Source organism: Aquarana catesbeiana, linkage group LG06, assembly GCF_042186555.1.
Source record: "Aquarana catesbeiana isolate 2022-GZ linkage group LG06, ASM4218655v1, whole genome shotgun sequence".
Lineage (NCBI taxonomy): Eukaryota > Metazoa > Chordata > Amphibia > Anura > Ranidae > Aquarana > Aquarana catesbeiana.
In genome coordinates this window covers 380,304,648-380,316,871 of record NC_133329.1, presented here as the reverse complement: position 1 = coordinate 380,316,871, position 12,224 = coordinate 380,304,648, and the positions used below count along the sequence as shown (strand labels likewise).

Below are 12,224 nucleotides of genomic sequence, written 5' to 3'. Positions count from 1 at the left end.
AATTTTCCCGGGACAATCCCGATTTTGGGACCCGATTCGAGATTTTGCCTTTTGTCCATGGAAAATTGGGAATGTTTGGCTCTGCAGCAGTTCTAGCTCCTGGCTCCAACAAAATGGCCACCGGCGCCGCCGCGAGAGCTTTCCCCTTGTGTTCAGCTACATCTCCTCTCGTTCCTCCTGTTCGGTGGAGATGGGAGGGGTCGATCCGTGTAGCCAATGAATCAGCTTCTCTCTTCACAATTCTCCAGCCGGGGTTAGCTGCACGAATCGGCCCCTCCCCTCTCCACTAAACACGAGGAATGAGAGGAGATGTAGCTAGACTGCAGCCAACACTCCGTCTGCAGGCAACACTCCGCTGGGGGCACTGATGTAAGAGGCACTCTGCTGGGGACACCTGATGTAAGAGGTACTGTACTGGGGACACCAGATGTAAAGGAGGGCTCCGCTAAAGGGGACACCAGATGTAAGAAGGGGTTGTGCTGCCAGGGACACAGATCTGTAAGGAGGGCCTCTGCTTCTGGGAGCACCTGATGTAACTGGACGGACTCTGTTGGGGGCAACTGATGTAAGGACGGACTCTGTTGGGGGCACCTGATGTAAGGACAGACTCTGTTGGGGGCACCTGATGTAAGGACGGACTCTGTTGGGGGCACCTGATGTAAGGACAGACTCTGTTAGGGGCACCTGATGTAAGGACGGACTCTGTTGGGAGCACCTGATGTAAGGACGGACTCTGTTGGGGGCACCTGATGTAAGGACGGACTCTGTTGGGGGCACCTGATGTAAGGACTCACTCTGCTGGGGGCACCTGATGTAAGGACAGACTCTGTTGGGGGCACCTGATGTAAGGACGGACTCTGTTGGGGGCACCTGATGTAAGGACTCACTCTGCTGGGGGCACCTGATGTAAGGACAGACTCTGTTGGGGGCACCTGATGTAAGGACGGACTCTGCTGGGGGCACCTGATGTAAGGACGGACTCTGCTGGGGGCACCTGATGTAAGGACGGACTCTGCTGGGGCACCTGATGTAAGGACAGACTCTGCTGGGGGCACCTGGTGCAAGGACGGACTCTGCTGGGGGCACCTTATGGCATCTGGTGGCAGGCGACGTGGCAGGTGACACGCTCAGGGGTCCCACTGATTCTGGATTATGGTGAGTTGAATGATTTCATTCTATATTACAATGTAATAATAGTAATAAAGCGCTTCAATCATCCTGACACCACAACAACCATGGTGCTGGGATGATTGAAGCATTAACACCAGGAGTTTGGAGTATCTTTATCTGCTGATTTGTTAAACTCTGGAATACACATTTCTATTGTGGTGTAGAATTTGGGCCTGCTGTCCCTCCATCCCTCTTTCCTTCCTTCTCTCTCTCTTTCCCTCCTTCTTTCTCTCTCCCTCCCTCTTTTCCCCATCTCTCATTCATCTCAGACTCTAACCACACCCCCATTTGAACCACGCCCACTATTTTACGTAAACCACGCCCGTTTTTCGGCACAGCGCACCCTGCATTTTTCTTTTTTTTTATTTTTATTTTATTTACGGTACTTATATAGCGCCGTCAATTTACGCAGCGCTTTACATATACATTGTACATTCACATCAGTCCCTACCCTCAAGGAGCTTACAATCTAAGGTCCCTAACTCACATTCATACATACTAGGGACAATTTAGACAGGATCCAATTAACCTACCAGCATGTCTTTGGAGTGTGGGAGGAAACCGGAGTACCCGGAGGAAACCCACGCAGGCACAGGGAGAACATGCAAACTCCAGGCAGGTAGTGTCGTGGTTGGGATTCGAACCAGCGACCCTTCTTACTGCTAGGCGAAAGTGCTACCCACTGCACCACTATGCCACCCTGCATTTTTCTTTTTTTGCTATGTCATGCCTACAAACACATGCCCTGCCCCTAATTATAATAAGACTCCGCCTACAGCCAAAAAAGTGTCCCTATACATTTTTTTTTACAATGTTGGCAACTAGGACTACCCATTACACACAATGCAGCACTTTATCTCAGCCACCTGCCTGCAGTTGTAAAAAATATAATTGGAGTTTTTCAATACAGGTGATGCTGAATACAAATAAAAGCACATAAACATTTAATAGGCATTATATTGTATTAATAGGCTATTTTCCCTCAGTGAGAGAAACATGTTGCACGTGATGAGCCCATAAAACTCAGCCTGCTGCAACCGTAACATACACTGCAGCTTCCGCGCATGCGCACACTGTCAGCTTTCTGACAGCTCTGTTTCAGTGCGCAAGCTCCGTTCCCCTCCTGACCCTACCCCCTCCGCACCCCCAGGGCGCCTGCGCTCTGACATCTCGCGTCAACAGGGAGACCCGGCGGGATGAGAGTTGGGCGGCGCATGCGCGGAGTGTACGGAGAATCCTGTGAAGTGCCGGTACTCAGCTGGGTAGGAGTAACGGCGGAAAAGCCGGAAAGTGGCCGGACACGTCCCGGCTGCATTATGTGACCTTCCCGGAGCCCGCGTGTGCCGAGGCTTGCCCATGGAGCCATGGAGTGCCGGGACTGACAGCCCCCCGGCACGGAGAGCCAGGACTGTGTGCGCTGCGCCTGATCTCCGATAGGAGGCGCCATGTCTGTCGGGTCCACAGCGCCCCCTTCCGCTCACATGGCGGCCGGAGGACCTGTGGCTGAGAACTGGTGTTACACCCAGGTAAAGGGGAGACCCCCCCCAATATTATACTTCTACTACACCTAGGTAATGGGGAGACCCCCCCAAATTATACTTCTACTACACCCAGGTAAAGGGGAGACCCCCCCAATATTATACTTCTACTACACCCAGGTAAAGGGGAGACCCCCCAAATTATACTTCTACTACACCTAGGTAATGGGGAGACCCCCCAATATTATACTTCTACTACACCTAGGTAATGGGGAGACCCCCCAATATTATACTTCTACTACACCTAGGTAATGGGGAGACCCCCCAATATTATACTTCTACTACACCTAGGTAACGGGGAGACCCCCCCAAATTATACTTCTACTACACCCAGGTAAAGGGGAGACCCCCCCAATATTATACTTCTACTACACCCAGGTAAAGGGGAGACCCCCCAATATTATACTTCTACTACACCTAGGTAAAGGGGAGACCCCCCAATATTATACTTCTCTACTACACCCAGGTAAAGGGGAGACCCCCCAAATTATACTTCTACTACACCCAGGTAAAGGGGAGACCCCCCAAATTATACTTCTACTACACCTAGGTAATGGGGAGACCCCCCCAATATTATACTTCCCTACTACTACACCCAGGTAAAGGGGAGAGACCCCCCCAATATTATACTTCTACTACACCTAGGTAATGGGGAGACCCCCCAATATTATACTTCCCTACTACTACACCTAGATAAAGGGGAGACCCCCCCAATATTATACTTCTACTACACCTAGATAAAGGGGAGACCCCCCCAATATTATACTTCTACTACACCTAGATAAAGGGGAGACCCCCCCCAATATTATACTTCTCTACTACTACACCTAGATAAAGGGGAGACCCCCCAATATTATACTTCTCTACTACTACACCTAGATAAAGGGGAGACCCCCCAATATTATACTTCTCTACTACACCCAGGTAAAGGGGAGACCCCCCAAATTATACTTCTACTACACCCAGGTAAAGGGGAGACCCCCCAAATTATACTTCTACTACACCTAGGTAATGGGGAGACCCCCCAATATTATACTTCCCTACTACTACACCCAGGTAAAGGGGAGAGACCCCCCAATATTATACTTCTACTACACCTAGGTAATGGGGAGACCCCCCAATATTATACTTCCCTACTACTACACCTAGATAAAGGGGAGACCCCCCCAATATTATACTTCTACTACACCTAGATAAAGGGGAGACCCCCCCCCAATATTATACTTCTCTACTACTACACCTAGATAAAGGGGAGACCCCCCAATATTATACTTCTACTACACCTAGATAAAGGGGAGACCCCCCCAATATTATACTTCTCTACTACTACACCTAGATAAAGGGGAGACTCCCCCAATAATATACTACTCTACTACACCCAGGTAAAGGGGAGACCCCCCAATATTATACTTCTCTACTACTACACCCAGGTAAAGGGGAGACCCCCCAATATTATACTTCTCTACTACTACACCTAGATAATGGGGAGACCCCCCAATATTATACTTCTCTACTACACCTAGATAATGGGGAGACCCCCCAATATTATGCTTCTCTACTACACCCAGGTAAAGGGGAGACCCCCCCCCCCCAATATTATACTTCTCTACTACACCTAGATAATGGGGAGACCCCCCAATATTATGCTTCTCTACTACACCCAGGTAAAGGGGAGACCCCCCCCCAATATTATACTTCTCTACTACACCTAGGTAAAGGGGAGATCCCCCCAGTATTATACTTCTCTACTACTACACCTAGATAATGGGGAGACCCCCCAATATTATACTTCTACTACACCTAGGTAAAGAGGAGACCTTCCCCCCATATTATACTTCTCTACTACTACACCTAGATAATGGGGAGACCCCCCAATATTATACTTCTACTACACCTAGGTAAAGAGGAGACCCCCCCATATTATACTTCTCTACTACTACACCTAGATAAAGTGGAGACCCCCCAATATTATACTTCTACTACACCTAGGTAAAGAGGAGGCCCCCCCCCATATTATACTTCTCTACTAATACACCCAGGTAAAGAGGAGACCCCCCATATTATACTTCTACTACTACTACACCCAGGTAAAGGGGAGACCCCCCAATATTATACTTCTCTACTACTACACCCAGGTAAAGGGGAGAGACCCCCCAATATTATGCTTCTCTACTACACCCAGGTAAAGGGGAGACCCCCCCCAATATTATACTTCTCTACTACTACACCTAGATAATGGGGAGACCCCCCAATATTATACTTCTACTACACCTAGGTAAAGAGGAGACCTTCCCCCCATATTATACTTCTCTACTAATACACCCAGGTAATGGGTAGACCCCCCCCCCCATATTATACTTCTCTACTACTACACCTAGATAATGGGGAGACCCCCATATTATACTTCTCTACTACTACACCTAGATAATGGGGAGACCCCCCATATTATACTTCTCTACTACTACACCTAGATAATGGGGAGACCCCCCATATTATACTTCTCTACTACTACACCCAGGTAAAGGGGAGACCCCCACCCCCCAATAATATACTTCCCCACTAGTACTTCAAGTTCCCAGTAAGACCCCACTGTATTATACTCCCCTACTACACACAGATAATAGGGAGACTCCAATATCAATCCCCCCAATATTATACCCCCCTACCACACCCAAGTAATAGTGAGATCGCGCCCCCCTCCCCCCCAATCCCATACTCGCTTATTACTGCTACGTCCAGAAAATAAGGAGACTTCAATATCAATCCGTCCCCCCAACATATACTGCACCCCTACTACTACACCCAGGTAATGGGGTGACCCTTCCACATCATTCTCTCCTCATAGTATACTCCCCTTCTACTACTTCTAGTATATAGGGACCTCCCCCCCCCTCAAAAATCCCCTACTACTATTACCCCCACTTTATAGAAGAACCTCACAGTATTATACTCCCCTACTACACCCAGGTAATGGGGAGACCCTTCCACATCCATATCATACACTCCCCATAGTATACTCCCCTACTTCTAGCCCTAGGAAATGGGGAGACCCCCATATCGTACATCCCACCCAACATTAAAGTCCCCCACTACACCCAGATAATGGTACCCCCCCCCAATAATATACTCTCCTACTATTACTCCCCCCAGGTTATAGTGAGATCCCACTGTATTATTATACTACACTAAGGGGGGTTATTTACTAAAGGAAAATCCACTTTGCACTACAAGTGCACTTGGAGGTGCAGTCACTGTAGATCTGAGGGGGACATGCAAGGAAAATAAACAGCATTTTAGCTTGCACATGATTGGATGATAAAATCAGCAGAGCTTCCCCTCATTTCAGATCTACCCCTTAGATTTAGAACGACTGCACTTCCAAGTGTACTTTCAGTGCAAAGTGGATTTGCCTTTAGTAAATAACCCCCTAAGATAATAGGAAGCCCCCCATATAATTCTCCCCTACTACACATGGCTCATGAGCTTGAGTCCTCCATATCATACTGCCCCCCCCCCCCTCAATATATCATACTGTATACTATAATATTACACCCTGGTAATTGGGAGACCCATATACTCCCGAATACAACACTCCAGGTAATGAGCAGAATCCCCCATATCATACTTTCCTACTACACATGTAAGTAATGAGTAGACCCCCATACTATGATACCACACCCAGGTAATAGGGATACCCCCATACTCTAATCCTATACCCTGGTAATGAGCAGAACCCCCTTATACTCCCTGCTGATACTGCACTCAGGTAATGAGGAAACCTGTATGTCATACTCCCCTACTACACCCAGGTTACGGGGAGACCCTCCATCTACACCCCAAAACTTCATACTAGAATTATAATAAACCCAGGTAACCAGATATCATATTCCCCAGAAACCTCTTGCTATAATACTACAGCGAGGTGACTGGAAGACCCCGTCTACTACTCACTGTAATAATACTACACCCAGTTACTAGGAGCCTGCTTATCATACTATAGTAATATCACACCTATCTCCCCAATACTGCTAACATAATACACCCCCCTAAAAACTCTATAATATAATTTATACTAATACTCCTCCTACTACTAGAGCTATAATAATACACTCCACCCCAGTCGGGTTTACTACCTCTTAATCTGTCTTCTTAGGTGATCCCTGAAAACTCGTCCCTTCAGGGAAGCCAATTCCATCTCCACCTATCAAGGGGACTTTTACTTTCTCCATCAACTGATCTGCACACAGTTATCACTTGTTGTATCACTTGCACATCCCCTTTAGATTGTAAGCTCTCACGGGTGGAGCCCACTGATCCCTCCTGTCTCTCTTTTTTTTTTAAAGCGGTATTAAACCTGAAAGCGGTGTGAGTTGGGGGACACGCACCTCGCAGCATAGGTGGCAGATTGAGACCAGTGCTGTGTCTGTGCTGCCGCTATGTCCCTATAGACATGAATGGGACTGTCTGCACACAGATGCACGGGACTCCTGTCTATGCTCTGTAGTCAAAAACAGTCCTTCCCATGGGAGAATGCTTTAGTACACCCGTGTGAATGAGGCCTATATTGTAAAGCGCTGTGCAAACTGACACTATATAATTTCCCCCTCCCCCAGTACTACTACTATATCCATATAATAGGACATTTTGGCTTGTTTTCAGGGGAATTGCAGAGTGTGTGGTTTTATCACGTTTTGATTGTATGTGTAGTTGGCTCTATTGGTTGAAATTAAACAAAATATGTGATGGAAAAAGAAAATGATTTCCTCTGCTTTCCACTGGCGTTCCATCTGAATTTCATTTGTTGCATCCCGAAGCCCTCTCAGACTTTTTATCATTTTTATTTTTTTCATGGGTCGTTCTTGCTCTGCAGTGGGTAAGCCTTACACCAAGGGGTACTGGAGTAAAGGTTTAAATACTGTAAGGTGGTTGTTGGTTCAGGGGTACTATGGGGCGGTCATCGGTCTGGGGGTACTGTGGGCCAAGGCGGTCGTTTGGTTTGGGGGTACTGTGGGCCGAGGCAGTTGTTGGTTTGGGGGTACTGTGGGCCGGGGCGGTGGTTGGTTTGGGGGTACTGTGGGCCGGGGCGGTTGTTGGTTTGGGGGTACTGTGGGCCGAGGCGGTTGTTGGTTTGGGGGTACTGTGGGCCGAGGCGGTTGTTGGTTTGGGGGTACTGTGGGCCGAGGCGGTTGTTGGTTTGGGGGTACTGTGGGCCGGGGCGGTTGTTGGTTTGGGGGTACTGTGGGCCGGGGCGGTTGTTGGTTTGGGGGTACTGTGGGCCGGGGCGGTTGTTGGTTTGGGGGTACTGTGGGCCGGGGCGGTTGTTGGTTTGGGGGCACTGTGGGCCGGGGCGGTTGTTGGTTTGGGGGCACTGTGGGCCGGGGCGGTTGTTGGTTTGGGGGCACTGTGGGCCGGGGCGGTTGTTGGTTTGGGGGTACTGTGGGCCGGGCCGGTTGTTGGTTTGGGGGTACTGTGGGCCGGGGCGGTTGTTGGTTTGGGGGTACTGTGGGCCGGGGCGGTTGTTGGTTTGGGGGTACTGTGGGCCGGGGCGGTTGTTGGTTTGGGGGTACTGTGGGCCGGGGCGGTTGTTGGTTTGGGGGTACTGTGGGCCGGGGCGGTTGTTGGTTTGGGGGTACTGTGGGCCGGGGCGGTTGTTGGTTTGGGGGTACTGTGGGCCGGGGCGGTTGTTGGTTTGGGGGTACTGTGGGCCGGGGCGGTTGTTGGTTTGGGGGTACTGTGGGCCGGGGCGGTTGTTGGTTTGGGGGTACTGTGGGCCGGGGCGGTTGTTGGTTTGGGGGTACTGTGGGCCGGGGCGGTTGTTGGTTTGGGGGTACTGTGGGCCGGGGCGGTTGTTGGTTTGGGGGTACTGTGGGCCGGGGCGGTTGTTGGTTTGGGGGTACTGTGGGCCGGGGCGGTTGTTGGTTTGGGGGTACTGTGGGCCGGGGCGGTTGTTGGTTTGGGGGCACTGTGGGCCGGGGCGGTTGTTGGTTTGGGGGCACTGTGGGCCGGGGCGGTTGTTGGTTTGGGGGCACTGTGGGCCGGGGCGGTTGTTGGTTTGGGGGCACTGTGGGCCGGGGCGGTTGTTGGTTTGGGGGCACTGTGGGCCGGGGCGGTTGTTGGTTTGGGGGCACTGTGGGCCGGGGCGGTTGTTGGTTTGGGGGCACTGTGGGCCGGGGCGGTTGTTGGTTTGGGGGCACTGTGGGCCGGGGCGGTTGTTGGTTTGGGGGCACTGTGGGCCGGGGCGGTTGTTGGTTTGGGGGCACTGTGGGCCGGGGCGGTTGTTGGTTTGGGGGCACTGTGGGCCGGGGCGGTTGTTGGTTTGGGGGCACTGTGGGCCGGGGCGGTTGTTGGTTTGGGGGCACTGTGGGCCGGGGCGGTTGTTGGTTTGGGGGCACTGTGGGCCGGGGCGGTTGTTGGTTTGGGGGCACTGTGGGCCGGGGCGGTTGTTGGTTTGGGGGCACTGTGGGCCGGGGCGGTTGTTGGTTTGGGGGCACTGTGGGCCGGGGCGGTTGTTGGTTTGGGGGCACTGTGGGCCGGGGCGGTTGTTGGTTTGGGGGCACTGTGGGCCGGGGCGGTTGTTGGTTTGGGGGCACTGTGGGCCGGGGCGGTTGTTGGTTTGGGGGCACTGTGGGCCGGGGCGGTTGTTGGTTTGGGGGCACTGTGGGCCGGGGCGGTTGTTGGTTTGGGGGCACTGTGGGCCGGGGCGGTTGTTGGTTTGGGGGCACTGTGGGCCGGGGCGGTTGTTGGTTTGGGGGCACTGTGGGCCGGGGCGGTTGTTGGTTTGGGGGCACTGTGGGCCGGGGCGGTTGTTGGTTTGGGGGCACTGTGGGCCGGGGCGGTTGTTGGTTTGGGGGCACTGTGGGCCGGGGCGGTTGTTGGTTTGGGGGCACTGTGGGCCGGGGCGGTTGTTGGTTTGGGGGCACTGTGGGCCGGGGCGGTTGTTGGTTTGGGGGCACTGTGGGCCGGGGCGGTTGTTGGTTTGGGGGCACTGTGGGCCGGGGCGGTTGTTGGTTTGGGGGCACTGTGGGCCGGGGCGGTTGTTGGTTTGGGGGCACTGTGGGCCGGGGCGGTTGTTGGTTTGGGGGCACTGTGGGCCGGGGCGGTTGTTGGTTTGGGGGCACTGTGGGCCGGGGCGGTTGTTGGTTTGGGGGCACTGTGGGCCGGGGCGGTTGTTGGTTTGGGGGCACTGTGGGCCGGGGCGGTTGTTGGTTTGGGGGCACTGTGGGCCGGGGCGGTTGTTGGTTTGGGGGCACTGTGGGCCGGGGCGGTTGTTGGTTTGGGGGCACTGTGGGCCGGGGCGGTTGTTGGTTTGGGGGCACTGTGGGCCGGGGCGGTTGTTGGTTTGGGGGCACTGTGGGCCGGGGCGGTTGTTGGTTTGGGGGCACTGTGGGCCGGGGCGGTTGTTGGTTTGGGGGCACTGTGGGCCGGGGCGGTTGTTGGTTTGGGGGCACTGTGGGCCGGGGCGGTTGTTGGTTTGGGGGCACTGTGGGCCGGGGCGGTTGTTGGTTTGGGGGCACTGTGGGCCGGGGCGGTTGTTGGTTTGGGGGCACTGTGGGCCGGGGCGGTTGTTGGTTTGGGGGCACTGTGGGCCGGGGCGGTTGTTGGTTTGGGGGCACTGTGGGCCGGGGCGGTTGTTGGTTTGGGGGCACTGTGGGCCGGGGCGGTTGTTGGTTTGGGGGCACTGTGGGCCGGGGCGGTTGTTGGTTTGGGGGCACTGTGGGCCGGGGCGGTTGTTGGTTTGGGGGCACTGTGGGCCGGGGCGGTTGTTGGTTTGGGGGCACTGTGGGCCGGGGCGGTTGTTGGTTTGGGGGCACTGTGGGCCGGGGCGGTTGTTGGTTTGGGGGCACTGTGGGCCGGGGCGGTTGTTGGTTTGGGGGCACTGTGGGCCGGGGCGGTTGTTGGTTTGGGGGCACTGTGGGCCGGGGCGGTTGTTGGTTTGGGGGCACTGTGGGCCGGGGCGGTTGTTGGTTTGGGGGCACTGTGGGCCGGGGCGGTTGTTGGTTTGGGGGCACTGTGGGCCGGGGCGGTTGTTGGTTTGGGGGCACTGTGGGCCGGGGCGGTTGTTGGTTTGGGGGCACTGTGGGCCGGGGCGGTTGTTGGTTTGGGGGCACTGTGGGCCGGGGCGGTTGTTGGTTTGGGGGCACTGTGGGCCGGGGCGGTTGTTGGTTTGGGGGCACTGTGGGCCGGGGCGGTTGTTGGTTTGGGGGCACTGTGGGCCGGGGCGGTTGTTGGTTTGGGGGCACTGTGGGCCGGGGCGGTTGTTGGTTTGGGGGCACTGTGGGCCGGGGCGGTTGTTGGTTTGGGGGCACTGTGGGCCGGGGCGGTTGTTGGTTTGGGGGCACTGTGGGCCGGGGCGGTTGTTGGTTTGGGGGCACTGTGGGCCGGGGCGGTTGTTGGTTTGGGGGCACTGTGGGCCGGGGCGGTTGTTGGTTTGGGGGCACTGTGGGCCGGGGCGGTTGTTGGTTTGGGGGCACTGTGGGCCGGGGCGGTTGTTGGTTTGGGGGCACTGTGGGCCGGGGCGGTTGTTGGTTTGGGGGCACTGTGGGCCGGGGCGGTTGTTGGTTTGGGGGCACTGTGGGCCGGGGCGGTTGTTGGTTTGGGGGCACTGTGGGCCGGGGCGGTTGTTGGTTTGGGGGCACTGTGGGCCGGGGCGGTTGTTGGTTTGGGGGCACTGTGGGCCGGGGCGGTTGTTGGTTTGGGGGCACTGTGGGCCGGGGCGGTTGTTGGTTTGGGGGCACTGTGGGCCGGGGCGGTTGTTGGTTTGGGGGCACTGTGGGCCGGGGCGGTTGTTGGTTTGGGGGCACTGTGGGCCGGGGCGGTTGTTGGTTTGGGGGCACTGTGGGCCGGGGCGGTTGTTGGTTTGGGGGCACTGTGGGCCGGGGCGGTTGTTGGTTTGGGGGCACTGTGGGCCGGGGCGGTTGTTGGTTTGGGGGCACTGTGGGCCGGGGCGGTTGTTGGTTTGGGGGCACTGTGGGCCGGGGCGGTTGTTGGTTTGGGGGCACTGTGGGCCGGGGCGGTTGTTGGTTTGGGGGCACTGTGGGCCGGGGCGGTTGTTGGTTTGGGGGCACTGTGGGCCGGGGCGGTTGTTGGTTTGGGGGCACTGTGGGCCGGGGCGGTTGTTGGTTTGGGGGCACTGTGGGCCGGGGCGGTCGTTGGTTTGGGGGCACTGTGGGCCGGGGCGGTCGTTGGTTTGGGGGCACTGTGGGCCGGGGCGGTCGTTGGTTTGGGGGCACTGTGGGCCGGGGCGGTCGTTGGTTTGGGGGCACTGTGGGCCGGGGCGGTCATCGGTCTGGGAGCCCCCTCAGACCCCCCCCCCCTGCTTTATTTTATTTTCTAACCTGTACACCGATCAGCCATAACATTAACCACCCACCATAACTAATCGAGACACAGAATCCTCTACTCCACTAGACCTCTGATGGTATGTTGGTCTATCTGGCACTAAGCTGTCAGTAGGAGAACTTTTTTAAGTCCTGTAAGTTGGGAGGTGGGACCCCCATGGATTGGACTTGTTTTTCC

The 12,224-nt window shown here is 55.1% G+C and overlaps 1 protein-coding gene across 1 annotated transcript in view; it reads left to right on the top strand.

The window, feature by feature from the left end:
• Window positions 1-2,351: 2,351 nt before the first annotated feature.
• SPOPL (speckle type BTB/POZ protein like) overlaps window positions 2,352-12,224 on the top strand; it is a 76,643-nt gene continuing 66,770 nt past the window's right edge. Inside the window, exon 1 of the mRNA XM_073634244.1 lies at window positions 2,352-2,696. Within this exon, the coding sequence (XP_073490345.1) occupies window positions 2,616-2,696 (81 nt within the window). The 5' untranslated portion in view covers window positions 2,352-2,615. The remainder of the gene's footprint in view (window positions 2,697-12,224) is intronic.